We start from the raw sequence: 22,065 nt of genomic DNA on the forward strand, positions 1-22,065 counted from the left end.
TTGCACACGAAATGATGGCAATTAGCAGAGAGACACCTGCCAAATGGAAGCTCACCTGAATGGGTTGGGGTTGGCTAGTTCGTCATGAGTTCCGTTTTTTTTATAGGAAACGAAGAGGGGGGATGCAACTGGGGCAGAGCCAAATAGTTGACCCCGTTTATAAAATAGCTGAAACTGGAGGAGGAAGTCAAGTTTCCTGGCCATTGTCACGTGCTGAACTCGTTTTTGAAGGGGATACCAAATGGGGTTAAAGTAAGGGATCTGAGAGACTAAAAACGTGAGAGTATAGCATTAATAGCTTTAACTTGAATACTAGCAGTCAGCTTATTCTTAAACCTAACCTTTTTCGGTCCAACCAAGCTACAGTTCGAAGTTATGTATGTAATGTATCTGAATAAAATTAATATCCTGATAAAAGTCAAATGTGACTAATAAAATAAAACAAATTCACGTCCTTCATCGCCAAAGTTTCGTCCTATTAATACTTCATCGAGAAAATTGTGTCACCTAATAGTCGCCAATTCCACCGCGTTCACTCCTCATTCAAACAACTTGTTTACAAGACAAAGTTGGGAAGGCGAACTGAATGTTCTGTCAAAGGAAAACAATTCAATTTCCGTGGAAAAACCAGAGCACATAACTGTGAATGTCTTCGAGGAATGGAGTGCGTGGGTGGGAGACAGGGTGACCCAAATCCGCAGAAAACGGAAATGGAGAATATCAAATAAAAATGCAAAAATAAAACTAAAAGCAGCCATAAAAGTCCAGCTTGAACACTGGAAAAAGTTCTGCAATAAATAATCGAATATAAAACATTGACTAGAATTTTTTATTATTAATAAATATTTAGTTTATAATTTAAGCTAAATTTCAAATAGACTTATATATACAATAATTAAAGAATAAATTGATTTTTGTTTTAAAGTAAGATTTTTCCATGTGGGCCAGCATCTGCAAGTGCTTCAAATCAGTTGAGCAAATAGAACCAGTTGTCTGAGGGGTCGGAAAATGGGGAAAATCTTGACGGCTTTTGGGTCATAGGGGGACAGGAGGCTGGACCCTGCCCGACTGTCTGCCCAGGATTCATAAATAAAACAAAGTGGCGCCAACGCGCGACGAAATGACGCGTCGCCAAAGTATCTGTAGCTGGTAGTTCCTTCTTGGGTTTTCCCCATTTTCCTTGGCTTTCCACTTCCCGATTGTTATTCATTGGCTTCACTCACTTGCCATAGAACCGCTCTCGCTTTTCTCCCTCTTTTTTCGTTGACCCAACTCCGCCGAATATCGATTTTCTGGATGCTACATTTGTCTGGCTTTTAGTTTTTCCAGCTAGCAAACGCAACTAGTTGCGGTTTTTCCGCTACTCTCCCTTTTCCTTTCGAAAAGCACTGCTACTGAAATAAAGAACAATTGTGGGTGAAAATTTTTGGCCCGGAAAACTGTGGAAAGCGTATTGATTGTTTCCTCGATAAGCGAATGTCGCGCACAAAAGAACGAAACTTTTTCAGTCGGTGGGTAAAATTGCTATAGTTTGGCACTTGATGTGGGTATAATTTACGAAAAACTTTTTGGAAAACAACTCAATTTATGTGACATTGAAAAATAAAGCAAAATGCAAGCAACAAGATCGGGCACCCTAATTTTCTGAACTGAAATTCGCAATACTAAAAATCCCCCAATCCAAATTCTGATCCCAACACTGGTGGTATGGTATCAAGCCATCTTTTATTATCCCTCAGTCCCTCAAAATGCAAATTGCAATTTAAAAAGCGGACAAGAATCGATGGCGAATGCAAATTTATGAGGGAAATGTCCTTGAAGCCATTTAGGAATCGAAATTATGCATGCCCACTCGTTAAAGTGACAAACATCAAACCGCGCACCCCAGCCCCGCTGATTAAATCGGGAAATGCACTTTTTGCCATTAAAATTTATGGGCTTCGCCGAAGAAATGTGTTCCGAAATGCAAAAATGTGCAAAAATTATAGCGGGGAGGAATGAGCATCCCATTGAGCGTGATGGAGTGAGGGGATGACTGCACTTCGGGGGGTGGCATGCAAATTTCTGTCAACCCTGATGAGGTAATTAAAGTGTACGGACCAAACACACACATTTTTCCCATTTTTATGTTATTTTTTATGTACCCTACGTAAGAATATATTAGTTTTTGCATTATGAAGGAAAGTTATAATATGAAATGTGCCCTGTATATTAGACAAAATGGTTCGTATGTTTATAAAATCCTACCTACTTTAATTTCAGTTATAAGGAATATATTTCTTAGTAAAGTTTAATATAATAATTATAAAATAATTGTATAAGATTATTAAACATAATAAATAGTGATTTCCGTTTTGAACAATTAATGTTGAGAACCCAATTTTTTACTGATCGAGATTTTTCCAAAATGTGATGTAAGGGCATATCGAAGTCGCATTGATTATTGAATATCCGTTTTTTGCAGTACGTATTTTTTCGGTTTTTTGCTGTTGATTGCTAATAGGCAAATCGTGTTCGATTAATGCCAAACGATTTCCGATCGCCGAGTGGTGTGTGGAATGGAAATGGAGTGGGTCGAATGCTTCCTTGTTGCACTTAAGTAGCTGCCGCAAATTGATTTCACGCTGTTTCAGTTCCCTCTCCCCTGGCAGTGCTCCACTTAGAAAAAAACTAGGGCAAAGACCCAAGTCCGAGACAGAAATTCAGGATAGAACAATGCTGCACCGCAGGAGGAACGTTGCAACTAAAACGGGAGGGGAAAACTTTTCTACTTTTTCGGTTTTCGCCAGTTTTTGTTGTGTTTTTGTTTGTTTGTTTGCTTAGCTTTTCTTTGGCGGCCCGAGGAAAATAGATTTTCCCTTTCATTCATTGTCCGTGGAAGAATGTGCGCAACCCTTTTGGTTGGGAAGCTGGGAAAAAATCCGTTCAGCCAAGAACCCAAATCCTTTTGTCCAAGAAAACTACACCGAACCGAAGTAAAGTGGATGGAAAATAAAAGGAAATTTCCGCAGTTGCTTAGCTTCAAGCGAAAAATACTTCTTGTGGGAATTCGCACAATTAGAGCACGGCGAGTGGTTCCTTTTCGTGTCCCTCGGGGTAACGAAAAGTGAGAGCTAATGGTGAGATACTTAAGGATGTTGGCAACCGGAAATAAGGAAAGTCAATGGTGATAACAAATAGGTCAAAGGGGTAACACAATCACTCAAGTTCCATATGTGTGGCAATATAACTTGTAAGTTATAAGTAAAAATGCACTTGTTCTGTTCAACTACGAGACATGCCACAAGACAACTGAATTGCACTTGATCAACTTATCAATCTGAGTCCCTGAAAGTACCACACAACACAGCATTCATTGTTGCCACTCGAATGAATTGCTCCACTGCCTTACACCTAACAACCTACATTTTCAACATATAACCCATTTGAACAACCCCAGCCTAATAAATAAGTCGCAGCCCATCTCAGGCATCTGTTGGGGCGATCTCTAATGGACGATCAATCAATCACGATCAGATATGCGGCAGCCGGTGGCAAGCATTTAAATGTAATCGCAGACGCTAATCGCCAACTGCAAATCAAGTGGCTTTCAGCTGAAGCCGAGTTCAGATATGCAAATATCTTGCAGAAACCGAGGAAACTTTTCGCAGAGTTGCCAGGTCCGCTGATGGCCACATGTTAATTAGAGAAAACCCAGACTCAGACGCAGACAGTTCCGCTGATTGATTGATTGGCTCTCTATATGCGAACCCTTTCCTGCTCTTTCCACTTTGGTTGCAATCGTTCATTAAGAGTCGCCCCAGTGTCGCCATTGAAAATATATCAATACGTGGAGATGTTATCGTGAGTTGAAACTTTTTAATTTCATAAGTAATACGAATATGTTAGTTAGTTCCAAGAACTATTGTTATTTTAAATGTTTTGCAAGTCCACATCAAATTCAAAAGGCTGTTTTAGATTAAATGAATTTAAAGAAACAAGACAAAAGATATCTTTACATTAATTAGAACCTTCTATGCATTTTAAAGATTGGCGTACTCTAAACAATTTTAAGAACTGGTCGAAAAACACGGTATCATGTTTTAAGTTCACGTCTCCATCTCTGATTTAATGCAAGTTCTATAGTTTCTGAAATACGCGTAGAACAAGTAGATCAGACAACGCCTACGATTAAAACCATAATCGATTGCATTCGATTCTAGAGAAAAACGCCCCCACCGTGCAGTTATACCAAGAAATTTATGTGACCAGTTTTAGCTTAGATACCAAGAGTCTTTGGCCTAATCGACGGTCAATTAGAGGTAATCAGAAAGCAGTATCTGGCGTATTTGGTCAGCTGCAATAGAGATTACTGCTCGGAACTAGCCGCCCTCACCTCTATTGTTCGAATTCTTTGCTGTGTGAAAAGACCGGAAGTGCATACATAAAAAGTCAGTATTCAGACTCTGACATCGATATGAGGCAATAAAGGAGTTTTAAACAAAAACAAAAGCCGCACTACATCACAAAATCCAATGGTAGAAAAAAAAAACGTCTGAACCCATCCCGAACCCTTCCTCCCTCCAGTGAAGTGCAAATATTTTTTTAAAAATATTTTTAAAGTCGCGTGTGCTTGTTTTAATGCATTTTTGCACACTTGACTGACTGACGTTGCCCCTTTACCTGACCAAAAGGGTTAGGGCTAGGGTATGGGTTAGTTTCGCACTTTTAGGGGTTGTGCTATCCAGCCCATCGCTGCCAGCCTTTTGATTTATTTTTAATGGGCCTCTCATATTTTTGCTCAGTCTCATAAACTAGCAGCCAATATTGATTCGGCTCTCGGTCTGATCTATATTTTATGAGCTGACAATTGGACAAATCGTGGGTTGCCGAAGGGTAGAAAATAGTTTGGGGTGATTTCAAATAATGAACTAGGATTCATAATATCTAGGATAAAGACTATTATTATTTATAAATTTAGTATCGTTATTGGCTTTAAAAATTTAAATATTTTAAATATATTAAAAAAACTTAAAAATGTTATATTTAATAAGTTAATTTAAAAAGGTTCTTAATTTAATGAATTTAGAATGTAAAATGTTCGTTTACCAAATATTTAAGATCCAACATCTTTGAGTTTGAAAACAACCCCTTATATATCCCGATCCAACGCGTTGCAGCCTTAATTTTTTCAGCACAACATGTTTATAACGCAAGGATCGTGATCCTATTCAAACATGTTTGATATTCATCGAAACAATATGAGGGTTGTTTGTTTTGGCAAGATATGAATGAAACCACAAAAATTTCTTTTAAAAAACTAGTTTTCGATCTTTTCTCAGGCGAACAATTAGGAAAACCAATAACTGACAGCTTCCATCGAGCTTCTGTAGCAGACTTTCTTTGTGTTTATTTATGCATTTTCCTTTCACATGATTTGATTTTGTGGCGAAGGGAAAAATGTGTTTGGCAGACATTTGCATTTTCTTCACCCCTCAAACAATTTGCTGACCTATTTCCCTAATCATCTTCTTAAGTTTCCCCAGGTTGCGCCATCAACTGGAAGCACTTCAACTTCTTTAGATTTTTTCCAATTGAGTTGTCCTGACCCGATGAGAACCTTTGACGGGACAATCCCAAGCCCAAAGCCAGGGCGTTGACTTGTACTCTGGATTTCTATAATATTCAAATGAGGTTTTCTTTTACGCTTGGTTGGGTTCAAGTGTCTGATTGATATTTTCAAATAACTTATAGATTCCATCAGAGATATGTTTTTCACTGCTCGAATTCAGGTAGAGTTTATCTTTCAATTGAATCTCTGGCTCATCGGCTTACATGAATCCCTCTCCGTCATTCTGACAGGTCGAACGAATTCCCTTCCCAGCTCTGCCCACATTTTGCATATTTTGAAACGGAATTTTAGAAAAAGAACACCGATGGGTGCAGCTTCTGGTAATGCCCTCACTGTGTCTAATTGCGTGGATTGTGTGGAGTGCACAATACAATGGAATTGATGGACTCGTGTCAGAATCCAACGTCATTCCGGTTTCCTTTGCGATCGCGACGGCATTTGAGGGTTGCTCTCTGCTCGATTTAATTAAATTTTATGCGCCTGCGCGCAATTTTTTACTCATTTGTATTCACCTCGTATCCACTTTCAGTTTAGCTTTTCGTTGACCCACACACCTTTCATTAGCTATTTCATACATTTTTGTGGTTCAGGCTGTTCAGGATGACCACATTCTGGATATGCGGATTTTAGAGTTTAACTATTAAGTTTAAATATCATAAACTACTAATGCAGAAAAAACTTTCCTTATATTTATGCAGAGTACTAAAGTTTTTATTTCCCAATGTACATTCAATGACTTACATCATTTCTGTGATTTCTGGCCTTTATTTTCAGTGAATAGTACACAAGGATGACATTCTTACCTTCGACATCTGATCAGTCTCGTGTTAATCAACATTTTTCCAGTTGAACTGATTTTGTCAGCCTCGCCTATAGTCTTCCCTTTCGACGTTCACTTAATCAAATTTCGAAATCAATAATTAATCAACTGATGCAAAGGCTGGGAAATCATTTGTCGCTGGCAAATGGAAAATCATTAACATGCGAACCTATGTACATAGTGCCCCGCTCACCCCCTGACTATGCAAATTTTCATTCCGTGTTTCGGCCTCGATTCGCGTTAAGTTACACAAACAGAGGCTCCCGGAAAGGATAATATTCATACAACATAATCTGAGCGATGGCTGGATTTTTGGGCCGGCATTTGCATATATTACAAGTTCTGCTGGCTCTTTGATGTTTGATGAAATTAGCCAGAGATCCAATCCTGTCGTATTAAATTTATTATAATGATGTCAATGCAGGCGGTCCATTCGCCCTTGCCTGGTATTATTTTTCCTTTATTTCCCATTATTCCCTCTTATTTGTATTTATTTTGATTTTTATTTGTTTTGCTCGGCGGCTTATTAAACCATAAATAAGCAGGTTAGCAGGATGTTCGGCTTGGGTCGGATGCGGAAATTATGAAAATACTCAAATTGCCCACATCCTGTTCGAGAGTTTTCCTTTTAGCCGTGGCTGGCTGGCTACCTACCTGTCTTTTGCCCTTCCGTTCGGCATTTTCCTTAGAAGTCTTTCGGGTAGCCATTTGCGTGGCATACTTTGCGGCTGCTCTGCTTTTGAGTGCTCGCTCTTGGGTAATTTATCAAGAAAGCGTAGGCCAATTATGGCTTAAACAAAAGCCTGAAAGGTTTTCATATTTCATAAATTTAAGGCCGTCAAAAGGCTTTTACCCACATTCCGTTCGCCTGCACGCAGTTTTCGCTCATATGCTCGTTAGCCACTTTCGGGGAAAACCGCTAATGAAATGCCGCTGGAAAAGTTTTGCGGACCAAAGCGAACGCATCGCAAATTGGCAACATCAATTAGTGGGGTTGAAAGTGGGGGAAAACATATGCAAACTAGTTACCCGGTTAGATGGTTTCGGTTTCTGGTCGCCACTCGGGGCTGGCAGGCGCTGAATTTTACGCTCCAAGTCAATTAAAAAGTTTCGGCCAAATGCGAGACGCTTGACAACTGTCCAAATTAAAAGCGAAAGGTTAGGAGGATGCATAAAACTCTCTAAACTCGAACTTGTAAACAAAACCAATTAAAAGTATCATTTGACCGATTATATTTTATCTAAAATTTAGTTTGTCCTACTTGATAAGTTTCTATACGATTAATCACTACCCCACAAAAACACTTCCACAAGTAATTTCCCTTATTAAAGGAAAACTGCTGGGGTACGAAACGCAGGGCTCAATTAATTTTATCAGATGCATTTGATCAAATTCAATTAAAAGTTAAACGCCAACGCGCGTACGTGAGCCATTACTCAGTCCTGAAGCACCGAATAGATGGGGGCTAAAAGGTCCTTCGCCAATTGAACCTTTTTTTGCGACCGCAGTTATCGTTCGACCAACAGGTGGATGGGCGATTGGTTCGCCCACAAATGACCCCATCAATAAGGCTGCCACTGAAAGGCGGGCTAAAAGGCTTTGCTGGCGAACAGAACCCAATGAGTTACCCACTCGGCACCCAAACCACTTCCCATGAGAGCCAGCCAATTTGATGGGACTTTGTGTCCCTCTGTCTGTCGGCAACTTTTAAAATGGTCATGTTTCAAAAGTTATCGACGTTGGGGTAGAAAAGAGGTGTTTTTGTTTTTTTTGGCGACGAACCGTGGGGAGCGGCAATAGGTGGATCCAAAGTTCCTGTGGCACATTCCAACTTGTCCGTAATTCAATCAGTGATGGTGGCATTCTTACACGTGAGCTGTTTACGGAATGTCTGAAGAGCTCACTGGTTTTCCTCGATTAGTTGGGCTCAGAAATGATAGCGTGAGTGAACGGAAACAGGAAATTCCTATACTAGCTAATAAAAAATATACCCCTTTTTAAATTAAAGAAGACTCCTTTTTAAAATGTTACAATTAAATTAGGATTTATTTATTTTCTTTTATTTTATTTTCGAATGTCTTGTACCTCCCTTCTCAACCTCTCACCTGCGTGAATCACGCTTTCGCCCGTCGGACACCTCACTAGTGGCTCATCCGTAAATTCGCTTAGCCAAGCTCAAAGGACCTTCGGAAGCGCATCATCCACTCAAGAGAAGCCATCAGCACAAATGCGACCACATTAAGGTGTGCAAAGTCGCAAGAGGAGTGAAAAAATAAGACCCAGAAGACGAAGAAGATGCCATAGGAAGACACACACACCCTCGAGCTGGACATCTGCTCTGTAATGCAGTAAAGGACATGCCGAGGTGTTGAACTGGGTCAGAGAATTGCCTGCGTGGCATTAATCATTTTTGGCCAACGCAACAACCTGACAAGGCACTGAATAATCGCTCGAAATGCGTCGGCAATTATATAATTCCCGATTTCAGTGAGTGGGTTAGTTGGGGATGAGGTGTGGCTCATTTATCATGCTAATACCTTTCGGTCAGTGGCAGTTCGGGTTTCCCGTGTGCGCGAGTGTGTTGTTCGCCATCATTAATTATCTGCACATTGCGTCGACTCCTCCTCCTCGTCGTCCTCTGGTCACCTCCGATTCCGCCGCCTCCTGTTGACACAACAACTTAAGCATTTGTGCAAACAGGGAGTAGCCGATGTCCAGTCTCTAATCCCCTGGACTCTCGGAAAAATCACGATGAAATTAATCATCCGGATAAAAAAAAGGACAAAGTGCCAGCAAATAATATTGCAAGAGATGGACCTGAAAAGGTGCCTGATAAATATTTAAAACACCGAGAAAAATTATTGCATCGATTACCATTTATACGGTTAATGATTTAATATAAAATTAATTATATTTTAATAAAATTTAACACATAACAGTTATAATTGAATTTTAAAATATTGCGTAAATTATTGAGCACTTTTTTTTAATTTATATTTAATTGATTTATTTAGCAATTTATTATTAAATTTGTGTTCATAAAATTTTTTTTAATAATTTTAAAATGAGTTTTATTTGGATTTTAACCTTACTTGCACTGGTATTTTTTTGTTCTCTGTGTGCCAAAAAAAAAACGGACGCTTGTCACTTTGACAAATGACTTTCGCTGAACTAAATTTAGCTGCAATTTGCATTTGGGATAATCAATTCTCAGACAGCCAGCCGTGTTGCCTCAGGAAAAGCGAGATAGGGGTGAAATAAACATAAACACCCCTTCGGATGGGTTATGAATACTTTTATCACCTCTTTTGTCGCACAAAAAATTCGCACGTGGCTTCAGTTCGCAAAAGTTTGAAATTTTCATGTGTATGTAAACGAATATTGTTGGGCACACAAAAGTTTGATTGATTTGGGTTCGTCCTTGTCCTCTACCTCATTGATTGATTCGCCTTTGGATTAGTGTTCAAAAACTTTGTTATACGTTGATTGGTTATTTGATATTCATGAGTCTGCGGGGGGTGGGCAAAAAATTAAAATAAAATTGAGAGCGACTCAAAGGTGCCAAGAAAACGAAGAAGAAGTCCGCGATGATAAAGTCGGTAATCGAGGAAACGGCGCGTGCTCGTGGATTAATGTAATTACTCTTGTCGTAGGTTGTTAAGATGGATAGATAGATAGATAGATAGATAGAAAGATAGAAAGATGGATGGATGGGTGTAAGGGTGTCTGAACAAGCCGCGAGTAATTCGATGCGTACTAAACGGGATGAATGACAAAAGCGGTCGAGGATGATAAATTTGTTGAGGTAGGCTTACAAGCCATAAAAACGGAAATATTAAATGCAAAGACGTTGCAAAAGAAAAACCTTCTGCCTTAAGGAATTATTTAAGGAATCTTGAATTATGTATAATACAACAACTGTTTTTGCCCTTGATGACTAAAGGCAAAGTTATAACTCCAACACATACTATGTACAAATGGTTACTTATGTAACATTCATCGAGAGATCTCTATTTATTTATGCATTTAAGTGGTGTGGCCCCAATTATGTTAAAATATGAACTCAAATTGGGCACTCAGGCTTAAATTGTTCAGCTAAAATCGTTTTTGATAAATCGTGTGAATATTTTAATACAGCAAGATTTATCCGAAGGCCTGGCTAGACAAAAACCATGCTGTTGTCATCAAGCACAATCACCCACAAATAACTGTCATTAAATGCAACCACACTCACACATATGCACGTATAAAATACAGTCTTCAAAATGAAACCATCAATTACAATAATAGCAACTAAAGCGACATAGGAAAACACAACAACAATCAGAGCACGCGGAAGTGTTTACAAAATGTCAAAGCGAATACAAAGACTCAAAGAAAGACTCGAAGAAAGACCCGAAGAAAGAGGTAGAAAGACGAAGGCCCTTCTCCCGAAAAAGAGTTTCTCATGTCAATTTGGAGATTTCGAACCGAACTGAAAACGGAAAATGTCAATATCAGTGGCATTTGTCGTAAGCCAACAATAGAGCAAGATGCACTTAAAATGCTGCGTGCTATGAGGGGAGAGACGAAACATACACTGCAAGAAAACGGGGTTAAAGATTAAAATTTGACAATAATGTAGTTACATTCCTAAAGCGAATTTTCTCTTATATTTTACAAATTTAAATCTATTAAGAGACAACGAGATTCGCTTTGCCTAGAAAGTGCGTGAACTTTATATTTGCTGCCAATTTTTCCAAGTGTAGCTACTTCACTTGATGCATTGCCTGAGGTCGTTTGATTTATATCTGTTGGACGCATTTCACCAAGCGCTGAGTTGGTAATGAAACTCCAATCAACAACGTGGGATGACCACTGGTGGGTCACTCCACTCCACTCAGTGGGTTATTGGGGTTGGGGAAATAATCACTCTGGGACTGAGACGCTGTCCCCGACTTTTGCTTCTTTCTTTATTACCATTTTGCTTTTTTGTGTGCATTGTTCGAGTGTCTTGTAACTGTAACAGCGATGCAGACAGGCGACAGAGTCGAAAGACGGAGACTTCGAAGATTGCGTAACGCAGCCAAAAGTGGAGCAGACCCGTCGCTTTCTCCTCCCCCAACACCACATTCTGTCTTTCTTTTTTACACACTGCCAGTGAGTCTTTTAGTTTTTCGAAGATGGTCTTTATGTACAGGAAGTGGCTTCATACAATGCTACCAATGTTTTCTTCAAAATTGGTAGGTTAGGTGAGAACTATGCATACTAGTTTTCTTTGTTTTGCCATCATATATACATAATTAAAATCCTTCTTTGGTAGAGTATCTAAACAAGCACATTGCATTCGCTGTTGCTAGTTTTTTCACTTTCTGACAAGTGCATGATGCATTGCCTCATGGTGGTCGAAAGTGGGTGAAAGGCTCTCGTTGCTTTTCGGTGGATGTGGAATGGCGACCACTCTGGCCGTGCTATCTGTGCTGAGCAAGTGACTCCTAATTTACGACTTGGGGACCCGGCGACGACCACGATAACAATTTGTCAGCTTAATGGCGCCAAAGGATGCGCGGTCTGCGTTTTCGCATGCCAACTCCTTTTCCCGCCACTTATTTTCCCAAAAACACGGAAGTGCTTTTCGAGTGCAGCGGACTGCAGAGCCTCCATTTTCGGGTGCAACGACCAAACAGCAATTTTTGTGCATTGCGTTGATTTGGTTATAATTGCTCTGCTCCACTCCGATCCAATCCGATACGATACGATCTGCGCAGCTTTACTCCGCTCTGCTCCATGGAATGCAGGCTGTTCGTGACTTGCTGAGCGAGACGAATGCGAAACAATTAGTTGGGGGAACCTGGGAGCTATGCGAGATATTGTGTAGTAACGAAGCAGCTAGCTATGAGGAGGCAAAAGCTTTTCGGATGTAAAGTTATTTCCCGCTGATCAGCTGTTTTTATCTGCACACTTCTACCTCACTAACTCAACAACTAGTTTCCAGTTTGGAGAACTTATCTAAGAAAAAGCTCAGCGTACACCTGAAATTATAACTGAAACTTCCTCTATAGAAATCTTAGCATTTTTATAAATAAAAATATTTCTCACTGCCTTTTCTTTCGGTGTAAGCCATTGGAGTCCAACGGGGACACAAGTGGGGTCACAGCTTCATGGAGAGACAGTCATGCCCATGCAAATGTATTCATTAGTTACTGCCGGCGTCTGTCTCACACATTCACACCGAGACTCGCTTGGATTTATGCTAATCTGAATGCAAATACACTCCTCAGAGAGACCGCTCCCCAGTCCCCCATCGGCTGATCCCCTAACTATATCTTGACTTTGACTTGGAGTAATCACCAGCAAGTCTCTAGACTGCGGCGACAATCGAGCTTGTTCAATTACGTGCAGCAGCTCCACACTGAAAGGAAATTATTCATACCATGTTATATAAACACAAATTATCTTTACATTTATAAAATAAATATTTTTTTAAATTTTAGCGGGGGGTTGCACTGTTTTTACGAAGACAGCACAATTCACAATCCTCTTATAAGTTATAAGTTCTTCTCCCAGTGCACTCTCGATTTATGTCACTTGAAGCAGGATGGAGTGGCCCCTACCTATACATGCTCCACCCCCTCCACGCCCGCTGCTCCATTTGCATTTGTATTGCATATGTTTTCATTAATCTTAGTTTTGGTGGAAAGGGGAACAATATGGGGAACTGATAGGCCTATTTGGATCTGCAGTGGCGTTGCCCACCAACCTGATCGGAACCCCAATCTGCTGTCTGGGCGATTGTTTATGATGATATAAGGGTGATCGTGGTCTGGGTGGCATGTGCCAAATTTGCCGCAAGGTTAAAGAGCTGAGTTGATTTGTTGGCGGCTGTGGGCGATCTGGGGATTGGATATTAAAGACCTGGGAGGAGTTGTGTGAAAGGTATGGAGTACATAATTAATTATTGTTCGTTTGGTGAATTAATTATTGTATTTCATTGAGGCTAAGTGATATCAGATGAGGGCAAGCGATTGTGAGATTTCCGACAACGTTAAAACAAATCTCGTTTGGTTACGTAGCTATAAATACCGTGAAATTCACCTACTAAGCTTAAATTCTAAAATCTAAGTAAGGTAAGTCAATCCCAAGAAGCCATATATATAAGCTATGACAACGAAGGTCTCAACCTAACTGAAAAATACAACTACTTCTTTACAACTCCAACTGAATCTTCACCTTTTGGTGCTTCCCATAAGGAAAAACAAAAACCAAATCAAGTCAGACCTCACCTTTAAATGCAAAATAGTTTATCACGCCCCCATCAATCAGGGCTAAATGTTAAATCCAAAAAAAAAGAGACAACGACGATGAAATCAATTCCACTTCTTGTATCTGTTTCTGAATGATTTCAATTGTTTGGCTTGAATTTTTTTCTGGCGTCATCGCATTATCCAAATGCCATTTAAGTTTAACCTTTTGAGCAGCGTATTTCAATTGAGGAGCAGCCCGCAGGGGAGGTGGTTTGCTATGCAAATTTCATGGCTACCAAAACAGCGTTCATCATCAGCGGCGCGGCTAAAAAGACGCCAATTCAATGCTACCCAATAATGAGAGAGAAAGATGATTTTGACTTTTTGGAAACCGCAAATTCATGATTTCTCTGGGTGTCATTATATCCCCCATTTAAAGTGAGCCAAACATTAAATACCTGACTATCTCAATGGGCATTGTATGCAGATCGAAATGGATAGCCAGCAAAAGGGCCACAAGTGACATGGCTACCGCATTGAACAGCCATGAGTATTTTTATTTTTCGGGGAGTGCCAGACATAATGGAGCTTGGAAACAATTTTGCTCGCTCATTTCTTAGAAGCACTTTTCAGTCCAATTTTAGAGGGCAATCATTTCAGGCTGGAAAGTTTGACATTCTTGCCTGGCGGCGGCATTCTTGTTAAGATTAGCACGATTGCATGGATTACCATATAGGTAAGTAGGAGAAAAATGAATATATAGACAACGGGCCCGGTCTGGTAACTACTATTTTTTTTTTTTTCAATTTTATATGTTTGCGCAAGCGTCTTGACGGCAACGACGTCGTTTTTAAGATTCCCGCGGCGCATCGCACCTGAAATTACAAATTTTGTAATTGCCAAACAAAGCGCAGAAGCCGAAAAAAAGGGGTCGAGCAGGGTGAGTAGGGAGGTTGCTGCTGGCAGGGGAGGAGTCTTTCCAACTGGGACTGAGACCAACTGAGACCCAGTCCGGGTAGCCAACTGAAGCCCCACACAATGCCGGTATTGCCAAGAAGGCAAGCGCTAAATTATAGTAGATACGAACTCATGTTGCAGGCAAAAAGGCATGTGCACGTTGTGCAAATCGCTGACAAAATGCGAGCCCACTTCGAGTGCTGATCGCAATTGGCGGTGGCAACGTGAGGTGATCACAGATTAGAGCGCTGTTCATGGCTTCATTTTAATGAATTTTATGATGCTCCATTTCCTAAGCCCCGTTATCCAAAGAAGACTTCATTAAGATACAATTGGCATAAATTTGCCACATTAAGGAAATGGCTTTTTCCAGCGAAAAAGACTTAGAGTATCTATCTATAGAGTGTCATATCTTAAATCTGAGACATGATCTGCATAATGAACACAAAATACTTATATATTACGTTCGATGAAGCACGCTTCTGCACTAATTTAAAATACCACTTAATATGTTATACGCGCACCATTATGGTCATTAATTTATTAGGTAGTCAAGCCTTGGCGCTTTTATATTTTATTTGCTGAATATCCAAAAAACGGGTTATAATGTTCTACGAAATTTGGAAGCATACAAATCACATATTTCTACAATAACATAGTATTTGATATTGGTTTTGTTACTTGTTTCTAACACACGCTGTCACCTCTAGTGCAATATGTAATATGCAATAGTTGAACGCAAATAGAGATTCACACCGAAAGAAAATTACGACAAGAAATAGCTCACTACATCAAATCGAAGGCAAATGAAAACACAAGTTGAGTCCATAGACATTTGGATCGAGATCCAAAAACGATGAAGCACTTTCGAATGGGCATCCCTCTTCTTCTGAAGATCTCGTGATGTGGAGAGACCTCCAAGATGTTCGTGTTTCGTGTGTAAGTTTTTTGCTCTTCGATTTCGTTTTGTATTTTTGTGTAATTTTTCGTCGTTAGCCCAATGCGGAAGTCGGGCTTCAAGTAAATGTTTCTTTGTCTAACAACTGTATTAGCCAGCATCCAAGTCGCAGTGCTGCCAGCTCAACACCCGCATCAATTGATCAGCACTCCCGGAGCAATTACGATCACCGCCCGCTGGCTTCGCCGCGGAGTTTCTATGTTGTTTCCATTTTTTGTTAAATAAAATCAAATCCAATCATAAATAAATTTAAACTCGTTTGACCACAAACTTAAGCCAAATGAACACACACAAGCGCACATGAACTTATATCCACATATAGAAAATCCCGATTGGCATGTAAGAAGCGTGCAGGTTTTAATGCGAATCGAGATTACACGGGGAAAAACTTTAGACCAATGAAAGCGGAAATGAAAAAAATATCTTAATGATTATTTCAGAAAAAAAATGTAACGAATTAAATTTATAAGTACAATATTCTTACAAGTTTGAGTTTGAAAGCTAGAACTAGAACAGAATAAGGTTTAATTTCCGCTACAGAATCCCTGAAGGCACATTCTATTTTGCACTGTGTATTACTATAAAGCACGGAATTGGAATCAAAGTTAGGGGAGTTGGGGCGGATCCTAAGACGAGGGCACGGAAACAGGTACAGGCACTTAAGTGCGTTCAATATTGTCGTGGGCTGTGGAGTGCCAAGAGTGTACCTCGGATACGGATGATTGCCTGGCTTCAACTGTGCACATACCAATGGTTGTAAGTACCTACATACAGATCGGTGGAGTATGCTGTAGATACAACTCTATCCGCCCCCTCCTCGAGTCACTGGGGTTGTCAACTGTGGACATTACTCGGTCCGTTGGGCGGTTATCGAGTTCAATTGGACGCGAAATGCGGCAAGATATTTATCGCACGACAGCGATACCCTTTAATTTGAAGGGAATTTCAAGCTGTTATTTTGATTGGATAATCAAACAAATGCAGGGTTAGCTTTTTACATGTGTAGCAATAATGGACTCTAATTGTTATGTGATTTAGTCGAGGTCAAATTGTTACAAGAACTCAGGTATGTTTTTGACATTATTGAAAGATTAAATGATTTCATTTGTTATGATAAAGTAAACCAAGTAAAACGATTAGAAAATCGAATGTCTCAAAACTTAAATTCAGATATCCATAACATTTTTTTTATTAATTTTGTATCTCCAGCGAAGCTCAATGAATTATCTTTTATTGAGTGAAATCTTTCTATTGCTATTACAATCCCACCCCGATTTCCATTTCCTATTCAGTTTGTCCTCTGGCTGGGGAAGTTGGATATGATTTTCCTGGGTCGCTTGCGTTTCGACCTCGATGCAGTAGCCGCTTGACTTATATGTATCACGCTGCTTTTTCTTGTTATGTTGTTTTTAGTTCAAGAGTTTTTTTTTCTATTTTAGCCAGCATTTAAAAGCGTGTTTAATCGCTATCGGCGGAGAGCAATTCGCTCGTGTTTGCTATGTTAGCTGATTTTTTATATACATATATCTACATATGCGATGTTCCTCTATTTTTGTTATTTCGCTTTAATCAATTCAATGTTTATTTTTACTATAGTTTCGCACTCATTTGCATCAGCCATAAATTGAATTCAACCCGAGTGTCCGTCTCTGAGTCAATGATTTTCTCTTTTTTCCCACTTTGCATATCAGGTGACGCGTTTTGGGGGTAAAACGCTCCCACTTTAACATACATCTTGATTTCTTCCTCACTGCTCAAGTTATTTACACGCATTTAATTCAATTTCAATTGCACAATTAATCAAGAGCTTGGTACACCCTGGACCTGAGTGTTCACATTCATTCACCAACCGAAAAAAAACCGAATTCACTTTTAGTTTCCCTATGCGTGTTTTGGCGCTTGAAGTTCAACGGAGCGTATGAGCGATTTTGGAGTTGTCGAGCCTCTCTTTTTGTGTTTGTTGAACTTTTTCTGTGTTAATTAAACACTTAAATCTGGCCGCGCTTTGTTAACGCTGTCATAATACCGACTATCCACCGTTTCCCCCCTGAACACAATTGCATTTTTTCCGAATCTGTTCCGTTTTCGTGTGTGCAAAATGATTGATTCGATTTCTCAGTGGCAGCCAACGCACAATGGGCAAAGCCACGCTAAATTTATGGCCCCCAACTCGTACTGCATGAAATTTTTGATTACATGCAACGAAGGCTGACCTCAAATGGTGAAATACCCTAATAATATCATTACACATTATTTTATTATTTTTTTAAGTCGGAAAATTTAAAGTTAAAAAGTTAAAGTTATCAGTTTCAATATCATCTTAAGAACAAACATAAAATTCAAGATAAGCTGAATGATAAGTTGTGTAGAGAAGTTCATATGTTTAACGAGTATGACTCCGATTCACAGTGGAAATCGGACTGGAGTCTATGACTTTTAAGGTGGGTCGTCGTGAATAGCGGAAATTCCACATGCGATCAGCTTGCAAACAAACTCTGAAAAGTCAACCACCGCCTCTATTGGCGGGCGCATACCGCCAAATGGAAATCAAAGCCAAATGGAAACACGAAACTATCTTGCAGATGCATAGATGCACGGGGGCAATTGAACAAAAAAAAAAACGACTCCAGAGCTGCTTGGGTGCAATAACATTGACATTTAGAATGCGGACCGAGACCTGGGCCATTCATAATTGCAAAAATGCCATACAGAGCGGCGAGAAAACCCCAAATGAATCCGTAACCAAAACCAAAGTCACAGATGCCAGAAACAAAACCGAGTCGCGAAACAGAAACTGCCAAACGAAATCGAAATTGAAATCGAACGCACTGAAAGTCCACAAATCCACTAACCTTGTGCCCCGCTTGGGCCATAAAAAGCTGCGTATCGATTTCGTTGCATAGAGAAAAACCATTAATAAATACTTTAGGTGCAAATTATCTTTAACACTTTAAAATTGGATTATTATTGTAAAATATATAATTAACGTTTATCTTTTATAGAAACAGGGCAGCGCCGTCATTGAGACTCCAAAAATGAATTTTCCAAATCACGACCTTCTTATTTTCAGTTAGTTTTTAGCATTAAAGCAAAATAATATTTATTTGATCATATTTTGTTAAGGCGATCGGTAGTTGCTTCTACTATAATTATGTTTCGGTAATCGTGAAATGCTTTAAGATAGAGTCTTATATCATGTTGTTCAAACGGAGAAAATACCAAGTACTTTTCCCAAGTGCAAGCAGTGCGGTTTCTCCGTAGGAATTGCAATTGGCTACGGAGTCGTTCGGGCCAGGCCAATTATAGCGCACTTGTGCGCGGACATGTGTTGGGGGCCAAATAGCCATGGCTCCAAGCAGCTGAGTGGGAGTGGGGCAGTTTGTGAGGCCAGGACTTGTCCATATCAGTCCGCCACATGTTGATGCCGCAAAATGCATTGAGCAATGCGTAGAATTTCCTTTCCTATATTTCTTGTTTTTGTGGGACACATTGTAAAGTCATTTCTATTGAATTCTGATTTAATTCTGGAATATTTTAATTGTCGAACGCTGGCACATGCCCTTAAGTAATCTTGGACAGTTATTGAACTTAATCAAACTTTAGTAGTATTTAAATATGTTTTAATTAAGGTTCATACCGGTAATTTTAGACTTGGGTATATAATTTGAATAGATAATCATCTTTTTCACCCCGTAAAATCAATTATTATAGATTGTGGGTAAGAGTATTTTCTTTCGTAATAGCACTTAGAAAAAAATCTTTAGACTAGAAAAATTATTAAATATGCTTTTAGTTATTTAACTAATACTAAAAATAATATGTGGTGTCTGATTATTTAACAGAAAAGTAGAGGAAATTATATAGTTATATTAATAATTATTTTATGTTATATTTAAGTTTCAAAACACTGAAAACTGTCGTTTATATTTGTCTGCGTGATATTTGTTGTGTAAGACTGAGGTAGTATTAAATAGAGAATATATTTTCTTGGCATTTGATATAAAACCGCAGTCTGGAGAAAATAGTGGCGCATTCTAGACCGACCCTGAAACGATTCGCCATCATTCTTGTAATTATCGTAAAGCGGATTTAACCTTAAGAATGTGGATATTGTTGGGTATCGCAGTGCTGATCATGACCTTAGTCTGGGATAACAGTCGCAAACAATGGAGAGTTAACACCTTTGAAAAGTCCAGGATTTTGGGACCTTTTACGATACCGATAGTGGGCAATGGACTGCAGGCCTTAACTTTGAGGCCAGAAAGTGAGTTTAACAAGAAATTGGTTGATAAATTAAAGGTTATGTGATCAGAATTTCTAAAAAAGAAACCAACAACAAATACCCATTACCAAAAACAATTTGCAAATTTTTTTGTTTCCCTAAAGATTTTATTCAGAAGTTTGGTGACTACTTCAATAAATATGGCAAAACCTTCCGGCTGTGGATTCTGGGCGAGTGTCTTATTTACACGAAGGATCTTAAATACTTTGAAAGTATTCTGAGTAGTAGCACACTGCTCAAGAAAGCTCATCTCTATCGATTTCTGCGTGATTTTCTTGGCGATGGACTTCTTTTAAGCACAGGAAATAAGTGGTCTTCTCGAAGAAAGGTTCTCGCACCAGCTTTTCACTTCAAATGCCTCGAAAACTTCGTCGAGATAATGGATAGAAATAGTGGAATTATGGTGGAGAAATTGAGAAACTATGCTGATGGCAAAACGTGCGTGGACCTATTCAAGTTTGTTTCTCTGGAAGCCCTGGATGTGACCACAGGTATGTGAATATTTACAACAACATTTAAATATTAGTATTTATTTGTACAAATTTATTAGAGACCGCCATGGGTGTCCAGGTGAATGCTCAGAACGAACCAAATTTCCCCTATACAAAAGCCCTTAAGAGGTAGGTGGTGTATATCCTCCATGTGGTCTATGCTTCAATAAAAAGGATGAACTTTTCAGTGTGGTTTATATCGAGTCCAAGCGATTGGCAAGTGTCTCGATGCGGTATAATTGGCTTTTCCCGCTGGCGGCTCCTTTGGTTTATCGCCGTTTGCAGAAAGATATAGCAATAATGCAGGACTTTACTGACAAGGTCATTCGCGAACGACGAGCTATTCTGGAGCGAGCCAAGTCTGATGGCACCTACAAACCGCTGAGTACGTTAAATATAATCCTTACCCTTATTGTATTATTTTATAATGTAACCTATTTTGTAGTAATGGGCGACGATGATATCGGTGGTAAAGCTAAGATGACTTTGCTGGACATCCTACTGCAAGCCACCATTGATAACAAGCCCCTAAGCGACGTGGATATCCGCGAGGAGGTGGACGTTTTTATATTCGCAGGAGATGACACCACCACCAGTGGAGTGTCCCATGCACTACATGCGATATCCAGGCATCCCAAAGTGCAGGAGCGCATCTACGAGGAACTAGTGTCTGTTCTGGGACCGGATCCCGACGCCTCAGTGACCCAAACCAAGTTGCTGGAACTAAAGTATCTGGACTGCGTGATCAAGGAGACGATGCGTTTGCATCCACCAGTTCCAATCCTCGGAAGATATATTCCCGAGGACTTGCAAATTGGCGAAAAAACCATTCCTGGCAACACAAGCATTTTACTAATGCCGTACTATGTCTACCGAGATCCGGAATACTTTCCGGATCCCCTGGTTTTCAAGCCGGAACGATGGATGGATATGAAAACCACCTCGCATACCCCTTTAGCATATATTCCGTTTAGTTCAGGGCCCAAGAACTGTATAGGGCAGAAATTCGCCAACCTGCAAATGAAAGCGCTGGTCAGTAAGGTCATTCGGCACTACGAACTTCTACCGCTTGGTGCGGATCTTAAAGCTACGTACACATTCATATTGAGTTCCTCTACAGGCAATAATGTAGGCCTTAAGCCAAGAACAAGAGTTAAATGATTCAGTGATATATATGGTTAATAGAATCAAATTTACATTGTAATTTGTATTTATATTATGTTACATGGCAGGAGTGCCAAAAATGCCAAACTTATTAATACTGAAAACTTAAAGTGGAACAGTGGAAAAGTTGTCAACATAAATAATGTTATCATAAGGTTACTTTAAAAATTAAATGTTAAATTTCAATAAACTACTATGCTAGTGATACTAAATATTAAAGTATCTCCAAACATCTTACACCATAAAATGTTTGATTTTTTGCTGTGCATCCTGCGTAGTTTTTTCAAATGGCTCTACCTTTTTTGGCATTCCATGACTCATCTGCTGAATCCACTTAACCCACTTCGAAGTTGAAGCCGTCACCCACATGTGCGAAATTTCCATAAGCCAATTGCAGAAACCTCAGCCCCAACGATCCCAGAAAAGCTGCACAAGACCGCCGCCAACCAGTAACGACAGTTTTTTTTTGTCACAACTCCAGCATTAAAACATTCTTTACAGCCCCTGGGCACGCTCCATTCCGCACACACACACGATCCTATAAAAGTCAGGCGAAAC

At 39.6% G+C, this 22,065-nt stretch overlaps 1 protein-coding gene across 1 annotated transcript; it reads left to right on the forward strand.

The window, feature by feature from the left end:
* Nucleotides 1–19,533: 19,533 nt before the first annotated feature.
* On the forward strand, nucleotides 19,534–21,739 carry LOC117140784 (probable cytochrome P450 4d21). Its single transcript, XM_033303879.1, has 5 exons — nucleotides 19,534–19,834; nucleotides 19,957–20,343; nucleotides 20,403–20,472; nucleotides 20,532–20,728; nucleotides 20,789–21,739. The coding sequence occupies exons 1-5, from the start codon at nucleotides 19,672–19,674 to the stop codon at nucleotides 21,502–21,504; spliced, it is 1,533 nt and encodes a 510-aa protein (XP_033159770.1). The 5' UTR covers nucleotides 19,534–19,671; the 3' UTR covers nucleotides 21,505–21,739.
* Nucleotides 21,740–22,065: the final 326 nt, after the last annotated feature.

Source organism: Drosophila mauritiana, chromosome 2L (genome assembly GCF_004382145.1).
Source record: "Drosophila mauritiana strain mau12 chromosome 2L, ASM438214v1, whole genome shotgun sequence".
Lineage (NCBI taxonomy): Eukaryota > Metazoa > Arthropoda > Insecta > Diptera > Drosophilidae > Drosophila > Drosophila mauritiana.